This window comes from Erithacus rubecula (genome assembly GCF_903797595.1).
Source record: "Erithacus rubecula genome assembly, chromosome: 9".
In the NCBI taxonomy this organism is placed as follows: Eukaryota; Metazoa; Chordata; class Aves; order Passeriformes; family Muscicapidae; genus Erithacus; species Erithacus rubecula.
Window position 1 is genome coordinate 1,372,310 of NC_136660.1, and position 20,099 is coordinate 1,392,408.

Genomic DNA, 20,099 nt, shown 5'->3' on the forward strand with positions numbered 1-20,099 from the left:
CCTGAATGTGAATCTAAGTTGATGCTTTACTCAAAGAACCTTATCAGATTATTTGAGTTTCAGTATTAGTCACAGTCAAACCAATTGCCATTATTGTGAGTTTCCAGACACTTTACAGGGATGTTCTTTGCCAGAAGTAGACTCAAGAAGCAAGTGAAGTGTGTACATTTCTTAATTGAATACAGCTAATACTGTGTTTACATTGGTATTTAAGGTATTGATTCTTTATTTTTTACAATGAACTGGAACACTTCTTACTTCTAATACTGTGTCCAGTCATCTGTGGATATTAAAGTTTGGTGAGCTACGAGAAGAAAATCTGGGCTTTAAGGTAGTTTAGATTTTGTGTGTGATGTCCCCTGTGCCTCTCTTGCATGGCCTTAGGGATTTGCTGTCACTCAGAGCCCCAAGAAAAGGACAGCAACCCTCAAAACCCCCAGGGATGGAGTAAAATTATGAAATGTATGTCATGGGCAGTATTATTATGGTTATTTTGGTGACATGGGTTAGTGCTGGGTTAACAGCTGGGCTCTGTGGCCTTGAAAGCCTTTTCTACCTTATGGATTCTCCTAAAGGACATTTCCAGCCTTCAGAACTAGGGCTGTGCTACCCCAGCACCACAGAACCATTCAGTGTGGGAGGTCTCATTTTGGTAACAAAAGCCCCAACATATTTTTCTCATCTTTCCACTTAAATCCACTTACAATTTTGCAGCACAATGAAACTAGGAGTTTTGTTAAGTTGAACCTTTAGATTCAGGTTTTTATTACATAGCAAAAATTGGAGTCTCTGATTCACAAACGATTGCATTCTGTATATTTGGATACTCTTCCTATTTTTCTCTCCCTGCTCATTCAGTCAGGCTGATCCTGTCCTTTTTTTATTTCTTGCCTTCCTTGATAGCAAATCTTTTGAGATTTCATTGATTGTTACTAAGAATGATGGTGTGTTTTCCAAATAAAATAAGATAAAAAGAAAATTCCACACTTCTCTTGCAAAACTTTAAGTACTTGGGAAGAATAGCCAGTGATAAATCAGAACTGAAGGTGCAGTGCTGCTGAAAGGTGCTGGGATGATTCGTCCCTGGTTTCATAAACAATTTGTGGCATTGTGCCATTGTTTATTTACATATTTTTGTAAATTCAGAATATCAAATATTTACCAAATGTGTATCAAGTACCTGTAATTTCAAATAATTATATTATTTTCTTGGACTTGTCTAATTAATCCAGATATACTTTGTAGTGACTGCAGCTTATTAAAGGCAGCCTAAGAAATCTTGGATCTTACTTGAGTAGTAAAAGCCATTCCAGCCTAAATTCTTTTGTCCATTCATCAATTTGGGAGTTTTAGATCATTGCTTTGTTCACTGTAGTGAGAAAAACAGGAATGTCTGAATTATTTTCAAATGTAAGTGGTAGCTAATATGATTTATTTCAGACTTGACCTTTCAATTCAAGACAAGAAAGAAACAAGAATGACTTTGGGGCGTGTCCAGAGCAGACCACAGAGATGTTCAGAGGGATGGAGCCCCTCTACTCTGGAGATGGGCTGGGATAGCAGGGGAAAAAGAGAAGGCTCTCAGAGCCCCTTCTAGTGCCTAAAAGGGGCTCCAGGAGACAGAGAGAGCAATCTGGGATAAGGGATGAAGGGACAGGACACAGGGAATGGCTTCTCATTGCCAGAGGGCAGGGATGGATGGGATTTTGGAAGGAATTGTTCCTGGGAGGGTGGGCAGCCCCTGGCACAGGGTGCCCAGAGCAGCTGTGGCTGCCCCTGGATCCCTGGCTGTGTCCAAGACTGGGTTGGATGGGGCTTGGGGCAGTCTGGGATAGTGGGAAGTGTCCCTGCTCATGGCAGGGGGGTGGAATGAGATGTTCTTGAAGGTTTCTCCCTACCCAAGCCCTTCTGAGATTTAATGAATTCCAACACCAATAAACCAAAGGCTCGAACAGGTGACATTTATCACAAGCTCTTTCCCCTTGCAGCCTCCCCTGTCCATCCAGTCCATCGTGGTGCAGGTGCAGTGTGTGAACAAGAAGGTGGGCACCATCATCAACCACGAGGTGCGGATCGTGGTGCGGGACCGCAACGACAACTCCCCGCAGTTCCAGCAGCAGCGCTACTACGTGGCTGTCAACGAGGTCAGAGCTGCCTGCTTTTCCTCCTCCCTTCTTAAATTCCAGCTCTCACTGCTTCTCTGAAAACAAGTGTTCAAATCCCTGATATTTGTGCAACTCCAGAAAAGCCCATCACTTCGGTAGGCTTCAGTTTTTAGCGTGTAATCCTGCTTTTCCAGCAGGATTTCCAGCATTTTTTTCACCAAGAGATTGCAGAAGGCAGTGTCTTCATGAATGAAGCATCGTTTTATGTTAAATTAATGCACTTTCAACAACAAACCTGGAGGTAAAAGAAACATATGTATGAAGAAGAGGAACTTAAAAAACAGTTTTGAAATGCTTATTAACAATGTTGAAACTTAGTGCAGCAAAGCGCAGATATGGTTTACTGCTGTTGCTCTGTGAAATGAATTATTTTATTTTCTCTTATTCATTATGTTATGTTTTTTGGAATAGAGAACTCTGGATTGGACCAATGTCTCCTTTGAAAAAAAAAAAAAATCTTCTTAAGCTGGTACAACTTTATTTCACTTCCCAATGACGTTTTTCATTCTGTTAGGGACTGTATAATCTGCCATTACTCAGTACAAAAAGTCTGAGTTTTCCGGTCATCATCTCAGGGCTTTAGTAATGAGTAGATACAGGGACTTACATGAAGTAATGGAAATTATGTGGCTGAAATTATGTAGAAAATTGAAAGATGGGTCAGTTCTGTGCAGGTGAATACTAAAAGAAGTAGAGTTACATTTGAAAAATAAATTATATTAAATATGCAGCCTGGTGGGGTTTGGTTTGTGGGGTAGGGGGTCTGTGAAAGAGCATGACATCTTTGATTTTAAAAGATTTGATTTGAAGAAATTTCCTGTTTTGTTGTGTTTGGGAGATTCAGCTTTTCAATGTGTCCTTGTGTTGTCTCTGGGCTCCATGACCACACATGTGCATGACAGATCATTGCCCTGGGAAAAGGGGGGACATTGATGAGTTGAGGCCTAATTAACCCAAAAGTGTGGAGGAAACCCACCCCCAGTCCACACATTATATTGGACCTGGAACTGAGATAAAGATCAACAAGGCTTTTCAAACGTTCTGGTTTTAAATTAAAAAGCATTTCCCTTGAGACACATTTTTGGCATTCCAGCTGCCCCTGTGACTTCCCACCAGAATCTGGGAGCACTGCAGAATCCTCCATGGGTTTCTCTGTGGTTTTCACACTGCCCTTCATGTGGCCATGGAATTTCTCTATTTCTACAGACCCAGTTTAGGAGCATTTCTGGTCCTGAGTAAAGGCAGCATCAACACCAGACTGAAGTGCCTGTGTGGGTTGTGCTGCAGGGCCAGGATCACTTCCAAAACCTGCATCATTTCTGCAGTGAAAACAAACACAGGCAGCATGACTATGCTAAGAAAGCAAGGATTGTCCATAATTAAGGAGAAGTCCAAAAGGCAAAGTTCAAAATGCAGCATTCCAGAAATCAAGCAACATCCTGAGGACACCAAGCATTTATTGGAATTATTGCTGGGCAAAATGCACTGTTGCTCTTTACACCAGATGCACCCTGATTTAATTAATTTATTATTTTCATTTTATCTCTGTTCCATGGATAACATCTTATATGGCACCACTGTGTCCTTGAGCAGCACCCAGTGAGTTCATGCTCTCATTAATTAATTAACAAAAAAATAATTCACAAAGCATGTCAGACTCTCTCAAAGGTTTTAATGAGGGATTAAATGTTTTAATGCTCATTTATTCTGCTCATAATTGGCACTGCCTCTGGTGAATTTAGCAACAGGAATGCACTGGGAGGAAAGGTTTGTGGTTGATTTTTGCTTCTGTTTTCAGGTTGCTTGTAAACCAAAAAGTACAGAAGTTTCTCTTATATATAGAACATAGAACAACTCAAAAAAGAAGTAGATTTTATTATATTTTGGAGAAATGGAATGGTTTTTATGTCAAGTTTTCTTTATCTTTGAACTGTCCCAAACATATTAAGATGAGTTTGTCAGAGAAGCTGAGGGTAGTTGTAAATGGCACCATAAATCCTGGTTTCACACGTTTTCCATTTGCACAGAAAAAGACATAGTTTAAAATTAAGCCTGGATTTTTCTAGAAGGCTTAGAATGAGATAGATGTGGTAAAGTGGTGTTTGTTTAGTTTTATACCAAAAGGAGTCTTGATTTTTATACTTGATTGGAATCACTCTGTCCTGAGTTAGATAAAAGCTCCCCTAATACAGGGCATTGCTTTGCCAGTGCCCTGGCAAATGCTCAAGGAAAAAGCACAAGGATAGGGAAAAATTCAGTGGTGCCTCCCTAATGACTTTCCTGTAAAATCCTGTGTGGAGCAGCTCCAGACCAGTTTTGTCTTTCCCAGTTGCTCGTGGACATGGATATGGTGGGCCCTCCTTTCTTTCCTTACTCCAGGTGTTTTGTAGCCGTTTTTTTTCCAGCATATGCCATAATTCCTCACTCTGCTGCTTCAAACATCTTTATCTGAACCCTCAGAACCCTGAAACAACTCAAGACATAAAGAGTGTCTGTGGAATATTCTGCCTACTGTCCAACAATCCTTAGGGATTTAAGTGTTTCCTTCCATCATTCCCACATTTGTACCTATAGAAGATCATTGGGTAAAAATGATCCTAAATGAAAATGTGCAGAGAAATTGATGTGAGTGGTTCTAAAACATGGCTTTTGCTACTGAGAATCAAAATCTTCATTACCTGTTAATTGAGGAATACTTTTTTGTCAGGATTTTAATTCTTCTGTTAGAAGTTAGGACTTGTCACATGGAGCTGGACTTGTCCTTGTCAGTGTTGATGGAGGCTGGAATGTTTGTTGGATGAGGTAGCTTAGCTGGGAATGGCAGTGCTGGGATCCATATTAAGTTACAAATAAAATTGGGTTTTTTTAAGTCTTAGTTGAAAGCAGATTTTCTGTTTTCCCACTGTTTTGGACCCAGTTTTCCTTTTCCCTTCCTGATGCTTTTACAAGTCCAAGGATCTCAGGCAACTCCAATTGATCTCCAAAGCATTAGGAATCTCCACATGGAAGTAAAAACAAGTGTAGGTTGATGTCACCATTTTTATGATAATGAGAAATCCTCTGCAGAGTTATTCCCTTGTTTTTTTGCATGACATATTTTTATTTATATGAAAATACTCCATTGTTATTCAGTTAGGAAAAACTCCTGACAGTGACATTAGCCTGGGGCTAAATTTGACCATATTGGTGGCTTGAAGATTTGAGTTATTACCATATTAAACTAGAGTTCTGCAACTGAGCTAAAATTCAGAAGAATTATGCAGCTCAGTTAATATTCCACAGGCAAATCTATGGCATTGCCACAAGGGGTTTAAATTTATGGAGCCTAATACATGGATTAGGAAAAAAAATCTTGTACTGCTGAGGCCCAGTGGTGGTGTCTGTGTTTCATGTTAAACACAACTTATCTGGATCACTTTTATCTGAGCTAAATGCAGCTCCAATTCTGCATTGCCTGGGTTTTGTAAAACTGACTTTCTCTTAGTTTTTCACTTTCCTCAGTCTTACAGGGCAAGTTAAGAGCATTTAGTGGCAGGTTCTGTTTGGAAGTGGAAGCAGAGTCCCTAGAACACTGGTGATGTCAGTATTTATTAAATGCATGTAACCTTAGAGCTGCTTGTAACCCAGAATTTTGGGATTGGTTAATTTATTTAGTTTGGGGCTATGTTTTTCTCCTTTAATTTACCAGAGATGGCAATCCTTTGCAAAGTAAGAGCCTTTCTTGAACTTCAGTCATCCCAAAACTTTGGGTTTGGGCTATTGAGAATTAGAACTTGTGCTGAATTTTCAGTTCTTGTGGTGTAATTATTCCTGTCTTTTTCCTTGTGGCATTGAAATAATTAATCTCTGCAGGTAGACATCATCAAAAGAGCGTTAGCTCAGAATGATTAGCTGCAAATCTGGCTTTGCTCTGCTCTTTGGGGCCACTCTGAAAAACTGTTTATTTTTTACTTTGTAAATAGGCAATAATAGGGAAATTTATTTTCCAAATGTTTTATGGAGGAGCTGAACATTCCTGTCTGCATCTCGACTTCTAATAGCCATTAATCACACTGAAAAAAGTTTTTTAAGTGTTACAGCTGTAGACTGTGGAAGATTTATTGTGTGCATCTCCTCTTATTTGTTTAATTGCATTCTTTTTAGAATCTTCCTTGTTCCATGTCATCATGATTCTTTTCCACTGGGTTGAGTTCCCACAGAGATGATTATCCTCAGGCTGTCGCTGGAGCTCCTGGAATTGTTTCTTTGCAATCCCTAATGTTTTGTTTTGCATAAGGTAAAACAGCAGGACTAAGCCCTTTGATACATGACTTCAGGCCCTTTTCCTTGGACTTACCAAAGGCTCCTATGGAGAAATTAAATTCCACTTTTTCAGTGAAGCAATTTCTCCCAACATCCAACCTGAGCCTCCCCTGGCACAGCTTGAGGCTGTTTCCCCTTGTCCTGTCCCTGTTCACCCAACACCCCAACAATCCCACACTGTGTATCCCTGAGAGCATTGTCCAAATGCTGCTGAAGATCTGTCAGGAAGGAGAGGAGAGGATTTTTTTTCCAATGTTCTTTTCTAGTATCATTTGTGTTGCATGAAAGAAAACTTCGATAAAATGGAAACGTGTGTCCTGAAGGTCTGCACATGTGCAATCTGTTATTCTGGGTGTAATACATCAAATGCAAGACTTTAGCTTTTGACTTTTACTGTTAGAGCATGGAATTGGAGTGCTGGTGTTTACTGATGTGTCATTTTTGCAACTGTCTCCTTTGTTATCACTTAATAATGTGCATTATGGTTCTGGAGCCTTTTATATTGGCCACTATTTATCTGCACACTGTCAGAACAGAGTGGTGGGAGCTGTGCCAGCAGCTCCAGGGTGTCTGTCCTCTCCCAGGCTGCTTGGATGTAACACAGCATTTGAAAAATATTTAATAGTGTTAATTATAAGTAATTTTTTTTTTTTAATGGAACATCATCTAGTGTACAGCGTTCAGTGCTGGGATCCCCAGGAAAAAAGAGATGTGAATCTGTTGGAAGGAGTCCAGAGGAGGCTATGGAGGGGCTGGATCCCCTCTGGAGCCAGGCTGGCAGAGCTGGGGGTGTTAACCTGGGGAAGAGAAGGCTCCAGGGAGAGCTCAGAGCCCCTCCCAGAGCCTAAAGGGGCTCCAGGAGAGCTGGAGAAGGACTGGGGACAAGGGGTGGAGAGTGCCAGGACACAGGGAATGGCTTCCCACTGCCACAGGGCAGGGATGGATGGGATTTTGGGAAGGAATTGTTCCTGGGAGGGTGGGCAGGCCCTGGCACAGGGTGCCCAGAGCAGCTGTGGCTGCCCCTGGATCCCTGGCAGTGCCCAAGGCCAGGGCTTGGAGCAGCCTGAGATAGTAGAAGGAGTCCCTGCCCGTGGCAGGGGATGGGGATTAGATGATCTTTAATGTCTCTTCCAACCCAAACCAATGTGGCATTCTACGTGTCTGATGTCTCCAGAGCTGCTCCTCTCAGATCCATCTGGGAACACCAGGACTTTGTCCTGTTTGGACAGCAAAAATCCTGGGAGATCTCCATCACATGCCACCCCATGAGCAACCAGCATAGTGCCTGGCTCTTTCCACTAATGGGAGCATTGTTTAAACTGGGATTAACTGGTTAAACTCCCTTATTTTGAGTGTCAGTGCCCAGGCAAGGCCTGAGGAGTCTGTGTGAGGAGAGGTGGGAACTGCTGAGGGATCCACAGGCTCCAGCACTGGGCACATCCCAACCCTCAGCCAGCCCCAGGAACAGTGGTTTAAGAGAGGGAAAAAGGGAATTAATAGAGGGGAAAATGCCTTGTGGCAGCAAGGAGTGAGGAGAAATGGTGAGGAGGAGTTGGGAGTTAAGAAGTGATGCTGAGCCTGGGCTAGGGGACAGTGCTGGTTTTTGTCCCTCTGTCCCTATCCCAGTGTATTTCTTTCGGCAGGATGTTACATCAATGTTCCCCACTGCTTCTGTCCTGCCTGGTAGTGACAGACAGAGGCCATCCAGGGAGTGGGTGCCTGGTCTCCCTCTTTTCCCTCAAGAACATGGGATTTTCTTCTCCTGAGCTGCTGAGGAGGAAGCAAGAGTGGTGTCAAGGAGCAGCCCATCCCTAGTGGTGGGAAAACCCCCTGCAAACCACCCTGGAACTTTTCCCAGCTGCTTTTCAGGTTTCTTTGGTCTTCTGTCCCCTTCTGCCCTGCACATCCCAACCCATGAGGGCACAGTCAACTTCCTACACCCTTGTGTGACATTTCTGCTGCCTGTTCCAGGAGTAAATAAACCAAGTTAGAAGCAAAAGATGAACATTAAGAGTTGTGGTGTAACTGTGTGTATTGGTGGTATTATAAATTAAACCCTACTTGTTTTACCATAAAAAGGCTACAAATTGGTGGGTTTTATTTCAAAGATTCAGTATTCTCAGTCCTGACAATGTTTCCCAGAGAACTCTGCCAACCATCACACTCTTAATTAGCAGCTTTATAAATTAAACAGGAACTATGGGTGCAGGAGGAAATGGGGAGTTAAGTCTTTGCTTTATTGTGAGCACTACAAAGCAGAGCGTGAAATAACATCCACATCTGCACCAAATGCTGGAATGACTCTGTTCTTTGCTCTTTTTCCAGCATTTCAAAGCTTTTTAGGTCCTCTAGGTTTAAATACATGCAGCAACTTCATGTAAGCTCTGGAGGAAAGAAGAGAGGCCAGCAGGACTGTGGGAATTTAAGGGCCACAAATCTGGGGGTGATGAGAGCACCAGGGAGCAAAGGGTTGTGCTGAATCCACATGTGTTTGTTCATCTCTTCTTCACTTTCAGGTTGATTATTTGCAAAGTTTCCTGAATATTTAAATTCAGAAACTATGACTCCCAAGAAATCTTCTGTCTTTGCTCTCAATGGGCCTTGATTTGGTGCTATTTATCTACACAAGGATAATTATAAATTGATTCATTTTCAAAACATAATTTAATGGGTATTCAATTGCTGCCAACACAATATTGGAGCAACAGCATCACTCCTGTGTTTGCTCAAAGCCATGAAGCTCTATGGGTGTTTGTGTTTGCATGTAACAATATTAATCTGGCTCTGTTCACATTGCTGTGAAGATGCTGTCAAATAAGTTGTGTTTACATTTGCAGCTCATCCTTGTTTTCCTTCCTGAGTCTGAAAAAGGAGCTTTTATTTGGATTAATCTATATTAATTTTATGGGTTGTTTCAGGTTTAAAGAGTGTTTTTCTCATTTTGGCTTTTTTTGAAGAAAATGAAGTTCTGCCTTGATGCATTAGAGACTGGAGCTAGGTGGAAAAATAAGATTAAAATTAACTTTGCAACCTTAAGGTTTTAATGGGGATCTCTTGTTGTTCTTGCAGTTAACTCCTGTTGGAACAACCATCTTCACAGGATTTTCTGGAAACAATGGTGCTATTGACATTGATGATGGTCCCAATGGCCAGATAGAATATGTCATCCAGTACAATCCTAATGACAAGGTACAGCCATTCAGGCTTTTTTCCTCAATGTATATTGATATTGATATTTATAGAGATGAAGTAAATGAACAAGAGTTTGCTGCTGGACATAAAGAATTGTTTACCTTCATGTTGAGTATCCTGTCTTTCCATGAGCCCTGTAACCACAGGTGTATTTACCTTCCCTTTCATTGCCTAGCTGTCAGCATCTGGGTTATTTCATTTTCAATAATGCATAGAGAAGTTGTGTCCCTGGCAGTGTCCAAGGCCAGGTTGGATGGGGTTTGGAGCAGCCTGGGACAGTGGAAGGTGTCCCTGCCCATGGCAGGAGTGGCACTGGATGGACTTTAAGATCTTCCAACCCAAACCAGTCTGGCATTCCATGATTTCTGTTTTGCCTCAGTATAAATCTCCTATCTGATTTTTCCCCTCTCTGTGGGAATGATGAATACTTCATCCCAAAAGATGAGTGCCAAACTCAGACTATCTCCAGTTATTTATCAGTCTGGGATGCACTTTCCAATCCTGTTTTCCTGCCCACCACAGATATCTGCAGCATGGGGAATTTAACACTCATTATCTGCTGGAAAACAAACTGCAATTTTAGCAGTTATTTAAGCTCTTAAAGGAAAAAAGCCTTGTTGTGTGATGTAAAGAAACAACATTTCTGAGTGTCTCTGGTGTGTTTGGAATCTTGTATTTCTGTTGCCTGTTCAAAATACTTAAGCAATAACTACCTTTTAACACTGGGAGATTGAAGCATAGGAAGATTTTTTTTTAAATTAGATTAATTTTACAATGAAATTGCAATTGGATCTCAGGCCAGAAATTTGTGCCCTCATGCCAGTTGTTACCCCAGCTTTGTCACCTGAGTCTGTGGAAGCAAATACACAGAAAAAATTGAATTTCACCCGATTTAACATCTGCATTTACCCTAAAATGTGAATTTCTTCAGATAGAACCATATGCATGAACTGGCACCTAAATGTTGATGTTCTCTGCTTGTTTAGCACTTCATTGCCCTCATGAAAGGCAGAATAAAGAGCAGATAAGTACAATGATGTGGATTTCTTATCTTGAGCATTTGTTCTCAACACACCACTGCAAATTCAGGGTCGCAGAGGGGAAAGAAGCAGGCTAGTCAGACTTTTGTGGTTGGAAACAGCAATGGATAGGTAAAGAAACCAGGAGAATTGTGTTATGTCCAGATTCATTATTGTGGGGTTCTTCAGGAGGAAATTGAGTGGGGAGAAAACATAGAAAGCTTCATAATCTCTGATCTGAAGAGCAGATGCAGCCTTGGAATACCAGCCAAGGGATCATCCCATTGTGGCCCAGCTACAGCACAGCTTAACTTTGAGGCATGTTCCATTTCATTGTGTTGTTTTATCGTTTGCAGACTTCCAACAGGACCTTTGATATTCCTCTCACTTTGTCCGGAGCAGTAGTTCTGAGGGAAAGACTAAATTATGAAGAAAAGACTCGTTATTTTGTCATTGTTCAAGCAAATGTGAGTATAAATCTCTGGAAGGCCATTTCCCCTGATTTAGGTGCAGGTTTAGTTTCCTTCCCAAGGAAAGGCAGCGCCTTGCTGAAATACCAGCTCTGATAAATCCTCCTCTGCTGAAGATCTAATTTAAGATTTATCCAGGCTGTTGAAAGCTCAGGCATATTATTACTGCTTTAAAAAGCTTGCTCAGTGTGGTACAAGCCAACCTTTTTTGGCACAAGGAGCAAGTTGCAAATGTGCAGTGCAGCCCATGCAGAAAAACGCAGCCTCATGGCACTAAATGTCCCATTTTCCAACAAATCTGGCGAGGCTAATTTTCACTCAGATGAGTTTGGTGGACAAAATTTTATTGTATTCTTCAGGTTGGAAATGCATTTTGTTATAAAGAGATGATTTTTCCTTCAAGTCATGCCCCAAGTGTATGGAGAGGTTTTTCCAGAGTGGTTGGCAGTGGATAACTTGCACTGAGAAGAAAAGTGATGTATAAACTGTATCTCAGATATCTGTCATCAGAGTGGGTTTTTTGGTGCCCTTGAGGACTGTGAAAGCTTTTTTTCCTTTTTAGTCCTTCTGATAACAACTGAAATGAAAACTTCTCCTCTGTTCATGGCTGTTGTGATACATCTTTGTTCACGGGAAACGGTAGTTGCTCTGAATTAACAGGAGATCCTAAATCCACACCTTCACTTTCCTGGCATCTCTCTGACACAAAAGTGCAGATACCTTTTGCAATCTCTTTTCTTACATATTTAGTGGCATGCTCAGCATTCTACCAACAGAAGCAGGGTTCAGAGGAGACACCAGGATAATCAGAGGGATGGAGCAGCTGTGCTGGCAGGAAAGGATGAGAGAGTTGGGATTGTTCAGCCTGGAGAGGAGAAGCTTTGTGGGGAGCAAATTGTGGCCTTGCAGGACCTGAAGGAGTTGGCAAGAAGGATGGAGAGAGACTTTTCCAAGGGATGGAGTCCCAGGACAAGAGGGAATGGCATCAAACTGACAGAAAGCAGGTTTAGATGGGATATTGGGAAGGAATTGTTCCCTGTGAGGGTGGGGAGTCCTTGATACAGGCTGTCCAGAGAAGCTGTGGCTGTGCCTGGATTCCTGGAAGTGTCCAAGGGACCCCCAGGGCTGAGGGTCCCTCTCAGCTGGGGCTCCTCTCCAGCCTGAGCAGCCCCAGCTCCCTCAGCCTTTCCTGGGCACACAGATGCTCCAGCCCTTCCTCAGCTCCCACTCCAGGAGCTCCTGTCCCAGTGTGCTGAGGATCCAGAGCTGGACACAGCACTGCAGAGGTGCCTGCAGGGCTGGCACAGGGCAGGATCCCTCCCTGCCAATGCTCTTGCTGTTTCCCATTCATCTCCTATTTCTGGGAAAGGCCATAAACCACAGCCCATCCCTGGAAGTGTCCAAGGCCAGGCTGGATGGGGCTTGGAGCAACCTGGGATGGTGGAATGTGCCTCTGTTCATTGCAGGGGTGGCACTGATTAGGCTTTAAGGTCCCTCCCAACCCAAACCATTCTGGGATTCTATAACCCACAGGCTGCATTGAATTCTCTCTGGTGTGTACTGTTCAATCACATTCTTCTGATTACACTATCAGTGCTTTGTTGTCCTTGCATCCTGAAGATATTGCTGGAAATTAATTACTCTCTATCTTCTTTGATCCAGAATTACTCAGAGACACTAACTGGAGGAATTGAGAAATGGTTTAGTTGATGATGAAAGCTGCTCCTTGTAACTGGAATTGTTTTTCATCATTGACCATGAAGAAAGCTGAATGCAGAAATTTCCATATTTACTCTAAATGTAAAGCTGGTGCAAGAACTGACTGGACTGCAAAATAGAAAAATAAATATGTATACAATCCAATTTAGAGCAATGGCCTCTTCATCTTACATAGATGATGGTTTAAATTTAAAAATAAATTTTAAAATTACTATTTTTTTTTCTTTCAGTGTTACATCTACCTTATATTCTATTAGGATAGGAGGGCAAGATGTAATTCATGGCACATATTCCCCCCTGAGATTTTAGCTCAGCAAAGGAAAGCTCATGCAGCAGTTCCTCTGTGAAAATGAGAATATTTTTAAGTATTTTAAACAAAATATTAGCTAGTCATGATGTTTCTTCACTAAAGGAAGAAGGAAGACTTGTGTACTTTAGGTATAACCACAACAGTTTTGGATTATGCATAAGGCACAGGGCCTTTTTATCTTCTACAAACGTGCTGCATTATTATAGTTTTAGCCCTATAGTTTGTCCAAAGCTGTGTTATTTCTGAGTGATAGATGTCTTGCAGTATTTCTTCACTTTCTCTCCTAATTTTACGAGTGTGCCTTTGAGGCTGCAGCTCTGAGGCAGAAGTTCCTGTAAACATGGATAATTCTGATGCTTATATGTTTTATCCTTAGCCTTGCTTAAATCCTTTTGGGCAGTTCTTTTTAGTAGATTTTTTTTCCCAGGAGATTGTCAGTTCAGGGAGTTTCACCAGATGGACCTGGTTTGCTCCACAGGACCGAGCCCAAAACCTGAACGAGCGGAGGACGAGCACGACCACGCTGACTGTGGATGTGCTGGATGGGGACGATCTGGGGCCGATGTTCCTGCCCTGTGTGCTGGTGAACAACACCCGGGACTGCAGACCCCTCACCTACCAAGCCAGCCTGCCCGAGCTGACGGATCCCGTGAGTCCTCTGGGATTTTTTCCAAGTTTTATCTGATTGCCTGTCATCTTTTCCTGTGGCAGCTGTAGCTAAAAGGTCACCTGTGCTTGATGGCGTGTTTTGCGTGCCCAGCAAGAGGAAACCAAGGTGAGATGCATGTGGGAATGATGGTGAAATTCCAGCTTGGATCCAATGCCAAACTGCCTGTTTGCTGCAAGGGCTGAGTCTTGCAGAAATTTGGTAAATTTTGGAGTTGCTTTTTCTGATCTGTCCATATTTTGCTCTCAAAATATCCCCAAGAAACACATTTGGGAGGAGACTTGATGTTATTCCATTGGGGGTTGTTATAAACTGTAGGAGGAAGATTTTTGGGAAGAGGAAGCATTAGTCACTGACCTCTGAAAGGATTTTTGTTGCTATTATCAGGTTTTGATCAAGAGGCACTGAAGAGCAATGGGGGTTTATCCCATGTAGTCCTTGTGCTAAATCTGTCAGTTCATCCATCCATGGGGTCAGGTTAAAGGTGAATGTAAGGCTCATTTCACACTCCATGCATACATGAATCCCAAAATGAGGTGAGAACTTTACCATTTCTTGTTGCATCTTGGTGCCAATTGCCATTCCTTACAGCCAAGATGCTACTTGGAGGTCTGCACCTCTGGTGGGTGGAACAGAAACAGGGATTGCTGAATTAATATTGATATATGACCTTTCATTCATATATTTAAGAATATAAAAAGGCAGAACCAATTGAATCACCAGGTATTGCCCCACCTGATTAACTCTGACATTAAGATGACATTAAAATAATGTTAAGCTTTGACATTAAGGTTTTTAACTTTGGCTGCTCATCACAGCACACACTCTGTGTCCTGCTGCCTCCAGCCAAGGGCAGGTTGAGGTTGGAAGTGTGGAGATTCCTGCTCTTCCCTGTCTTATCTCCCTTCCTGTCCTGTGCCTCACACTCTTTTCCCATCCCACCCATTTTGGTGTCTTGCTTGGTGTGGCCTCAGGACTCCTGCTGCAGTTTTCCTTGGGATGGGTCAAGGGAAGGGGGAGATGATCCATATTTAACCTTGGAGTATTGATTTCCACACCTTCCCCACACACACTTCTACACCTTGGTGTGCTCAAAAACCCTTTGTAGCTCTGTTGTGTTTGGGACATGGTGAAGAACTTCTTTGACTTTAAATTCTACTTTAATTTGCTTTGGGCTGGGTGGCATTTTAAGGAAAGCTCCCTGTCCAGCTGAGTGTGGGGCCTCAGGTGAGCACTCAGACATGAAGGAGGAGGGACTGTCACCCCATTTCACCTGCACAGATCTGTTATAATTCCCAGTGTGGGAGCAGATGAGGCAGGAATTACAAACAACTGGTGTTTTTATACTTTTTTTATCTGTCTATCTGAAGGTATAACACAAACCATACCATTCTTGTGGTGCTGCTTCTCAGTCAGTGGATTCCAGCTCCATCTCTGCTCCTGCCCTTGGCCAGGCACGTTCCCCACTGGAAAACAAAGCAGTGTCTGCCAGGGAGAGGGGCTGAGCCAGGAAAAATCTGACCTGGGATTTAGATACTGAGCTGCAAAACTCATTTATTTAAACTTCCTGAGCTGCAGGGTGCTCAGGGGCAGCAGCTTTTGTTTGTGTTTTAGCTTTTCTTGTGTCAAACTGCTCCTGATCTATGAAATGAGACCTGGGTTCTGTTGATGAACCACGAACTCTTCGCTGTTTATCTCCTTGCAGCACTTTAGATAAAAGTAAGTGGAAGAAGTTATCCCTTGAACCTCAAATATTTATTTGGCTTTTAAGCAATAATTTCTTTGGAAGATATGGATGATACCTGGGTTCAGCTAGGAAATATTTATATTACATTTATCTGTAACATTTTTATATATTATATTTATTCTTTACTAAGCTATTCCATAGCTACCACTACCCTACTCCCTAGGCAAAAGGACTACTTTTAGTTTAACACGATTTTTAAAAATTTGCTTTTAATTTTTTAATGAAGATAAGAAGGAATATTAATGAATGAGGAGCAAAGCTGAAATATTAATTATTCAGAGGCAGTAACTGGATAGCAAAGTCCTGCTTTGCTGGGCAAGATGTCCGCTCAGCTGACCCCTAAAATAAAGCATTTAATGTCACTGGTAAGAGTAATATTTTTGTCCAGTATAGTTGGAATCTATCCATGAATTTACTGAAGTAAAATATTGGGAATTAATTACTTGCTATTAGCTGAATTTCAGTTTCCAAGAAAACCTGTGTTGGTTGTTGATTAGGTTTGGAGAATTTTGTTGTTACATTGCTTTACATTTATATTATATTTTAGTGTTTCTGTGTCTGATCAGCTCTGGTAATTATTTTTTTCCCCCTCTTGTATCAGGAAGAGTTGAATAAATTAGCATTTATTATCAGGATGTGCAAGTATCACATGGAGTTAAGAAGTACAACCTCATGAATATCTCATAACATGGGCAAGATAATTTCTCCTCCTTTTTTCCCCCTTCAGTCCATTCCTGTTATACTCACATTGTGATGTTTTCCTCCACTTCTATACTCAGTGTTTTCCATCATCATAAGAAGAAAAGCCTGTTAAGCAGCAAAATACAGAGTAGATTTATTTAATTAATTGCTGGACTAGATTTGGATTAATGGGATTTTTTATGGGGTTTCATGGGGTAATTATGAGCCCACATGACACCAAGGATTTTGTACTAAATTCAGATTCAACCTCACTCTTCTACAAGTTCCTTGTCCTTGCAACTCTGATGGATCCTCCTGCATGGAAAGGGTTTAGGTTTGTCTTCATTATCCCCAGAATCCTCAGGAATTGTGTCAGCAAGGGCCTCACAGGGTCTATGGGCTCAGCTGCCCTCATGGAGCTGGGCCTGAGCAGAGCACACAGAGATGAAAGGCTAAAAATAATAAATAAAATATTCTTGAACAGCTGTGAAGGTGAGAGGGGGTGAAAAAAGACACTGGAGAGCAGGAGGTGCCCCTGGAAGTCTTTATTAGTGAGAAGGACCTCTTCAGTTCCATCCCTTTGGATTCAGGGGAGAACTCTGCATTTTTCTGAGGTGTTGTAATTCTGCTGAGTGAGCTGGGACTGGGAGCACAGGACAATTCCAGAGTATCAATGGTTAATCAGCTCTGGATTAATCAATTTTATGCTGATTATTGGTAGTTAATTAGCACTATACAGGATGTTCTGGTTTTGGACTTGATGATGTCAAAGGTCTTCTCCAACCTGACTAATTCTGTGATTAATTCTGATTTTGGGTACCTCTGGGCTTGAGGATGACAATTCCTTCCAGCTGAATTCCGTTGCATTTCCTTCCTTTGGCCCTGCAAATCACAATTCCTCCCAAACATAAAACCTCCTGGAATTTTTCTCCCAGAGACACATTAATATAAAACTTGCATCAGTAGCAGCACAAGTGTAAATTCTGAAAACAGCATCTCCCCATCTTGATTATACTAATCAAACAGAAAAAAATCATCAAAATGTTCTGGATTTCCTCCAGTGGTCATTAAAATAATTAATTAATTGCATTATTTTGCTGTGGGAAGTACCAGTACAAAAGACATTTGATCCAGGGATGTACCATGGAATGAACACCAAGTAACCACCTCTGAAGTGGGAGAGATTTGCTGGGTCACCTGCATGGGCACTGCTCAAGGCTCGTGGAAAAACCCAGCCTGGCTTTTTCCCAGGCTGTTTGCTTTCTCAGCTCCAGCTCAGACCTTTCCCAGGCTGAGGATTTTTCTCAAAGACAACCAAAAGAAGAAAGAAAGAATAACACAGATGAACACCTGGTGCTGATCACAGAGCCGTGTGAGTGTCTCGTGATGTTTTGCAGAAAGCATGTTTTCAAAGAGGTGTTGCCTTCTTGGACCAATGAGTCATTTCTATTTTGTTTTGTACAATCTATCTTATATAAATGCCATGACTTTTCAATAAATCACTTCTTCCTGCTGCTTTGAAGAAGACCTGTGTGTGTGTTGCTGCATTATTCGCCATTCCTAATCAGACAGTGACACACCTGGAGCTCCCACACAGCTGCCAAGGAAGATTTTTGGGGCACTGAAAGACACAGCCTTCAGATTCTGGCCTGTTGGGCTGAGTTGAAGTGGATATATGTGGTTAAATCCACTTTAATAGAAGCTTTCAGCAGATGGGGAATGCCTTTCTTACCTGTGTGAGTGGCAAAGTCCCAGAGAATAATCAGGGTTTTTTCTTGCTGACTTTTAAACCTGACCACTTAAACACAATTCACAGGGAGGGAATCACCCCTAATAACAATCAAACTGCATAAAACTAAAAAATCATCTTCAGTTGCCACTTTTTCTTGTCTTTTTTTTTTGGTGTTTGTTTGTTAGACATTGGACATTTTAAACTGCAAATGTTCACAGTTAATTTAGGGAGTTGGTGATCTCTGGAGCAGGTCAATCTCAATCTCCCTTTCTTTGCCTTATTCGTACTAAGATTTGGTATTTTAGATTCAAACATGATAAAAAAGCTTTGCCAGCCTTTGGTTTGTTGAGACTTACTGATGGCAATTGGCAGAGAGGCAGGACCCCAGCTTGATGCAAGCATGGAGCCAGTTTATTGGTTTCACACATTGGTATATATATTTATATACCTCTTCAGCTCTAGCTAAAAGTAGCACTACCAAAACATTTATGTAACTAAGTAACATTGCTTAATCATAGCTGTGCACAAACCTGTACAGGCAGGGTCTTGTGTGATTTCTCTCAAACAAGGCGTCCTCAGGACACTGTTGTCTTTTGCATTCCTTCTTCAGAGTTCTGCTTTCTTTTTCCAAGCTTTATGGCCCACTGTGGGTAACACATCCATTTCAGTCACAAGCTGAGCAGTGCTTTGAGTGCTGCTCTCTAGCTGTATTCCCATAATTTACAAGCTGCATTTGTGATTCAGTGGCATCAAGCCTCAGAAAATTATTTGGGATTTAATTTGTTTCTAATTGTTCCTTTCCCAGCTGGACAGGGTCTGTCCAGTTTTTGGGACTGCTGCTAAATGCTCTTGTAGGGGTTGGTATTTACACTTCCTGCTGGATTTAGCCCATGATTGACTAGAGTTGTGTCTGCTGGCAAAACTAAATGTTCAAAGCCTGCCTTCCAGAGAAAACAGAGTTTTCATCATTAGGAGAATTGTTTCTCTTCATACAAATCATTTTGGGCAAGAAAAAAAGTGATTTTTTTATTTTGAATAGGCAGCATCCAGCCCTGCTGTTAATTAGACTAAAATCTTTGGTGCAAGATAATTAGTGCTGGGCTGAGATGAATGGGAGTTCCTGGGTACTTTAATTCCAAAAATTATTTGCTGGACAGGGCACTGGTTTCACTTCAGGAAATAACCAGAGAAATGTTTTAAAAACTGGCTGTGTCTCTACATTCTTGTTCTTAAGTAAATTAGAAAAGCACTTCATGACTGAGGCTCTGAACAGTCCCTCTACCACTGAAAGATGAGCAAATTGTTCCATTTTTTCCAGGGATTAATTTTTCAGTAGCAATTTAGGTCAGTGCTGCGACTCAGATGAGTGGAGGGGAAGTGCAGATTGACTTCCCTGACACCTCTGCAGTTCTCAGAGTGCTTTTTATGGAAGAAGGCAGAGTTGTGGCCAAGTTATTTGCCATTGGAGGCAGATAGCAATTTTTCTAATTAAATTTCAGCAGAGATGCAAGATGAACAGATAGGCAATCATGAAGTGCTTTGGAAGTGGGAAAGCAAGGCAAAAACAATGATAAAATCCTCTAGTGACTACAGCCACTCTGCTTATTCTAAGCATTTTCATTTGCATTTCCCTCCTCTTTCACTCTAATTGCAGCCCTACAGAGGTACCAGATTGATGTGAAGTTCAAGGTACTGGATAAAGTTCACAATATTGGGCTGGTTTTCAACCTGATTTAGTGATTTTGAAAGAATAACTCAGCAAAGTCAAAATGGACAGCTTTGATAAGCTATTGATTATCTGCAAGGACCTGATAAGGAGCTATAAAAGGTGTTTTAAGTCTGCTGATGTGATTTTCCGTATCCTTTCCCTTTTTAGGATTGATTGTCTGTCTCCCACATGCCATCCCTTGACAGGTAGAGTCTTTTTTTTTAAGGAAAATGTCACTGAAAAGTAGCAAAGCATGAAAAGGTTAAAATCACAAAGATGTGATGTTACAGATAATTAAATTTTATGTATTTGGGAGGATACCAGGATGGCTAATTAAAAAGAATTGTCACTGAAATTGTCAGGGACTTTAATATGTGAATACATAAA

The 20,099-nt window shown here is 41.6% G+C and overlaps 1 protein-coding gene across 9 annotated transcripts in view; it reads left to right on the plus strand.

Moving 5' to 3' along the window:
- PCDH15 (protocadherin related 15) overlaps positions 1-20,099 on the plus strand; it is a gene marked incomplete at its 3' end in the record, with an annotated part of 626,608 nt that overhangs the window by 440,314 nt on the left and 166,195 nt on the right. For all 9 annotated transcript variants that reach the window (XM_079312511.1, XM_079312506.1, XM_079312514.1 and 6 more), the window contains 4 exons: positions 1,989-2,144; positions 9,537-9,656; positions 11,035-11,145; positions 13,656-13,826. In XM_079312511.1, the coding sequence (XP_079168637.1) occupies positions 1,989-2,144; positions 9,537-9,656; positions 11,035-11,145; positions 13,656-13,826 (558 nt within the window). The remainder of the gene's footprint in view (positions 1-1,988; positions 2,145-9,536; positions 9,657-11,034; positions 11,146-13,655; positions 13,827-20,099) is intronic.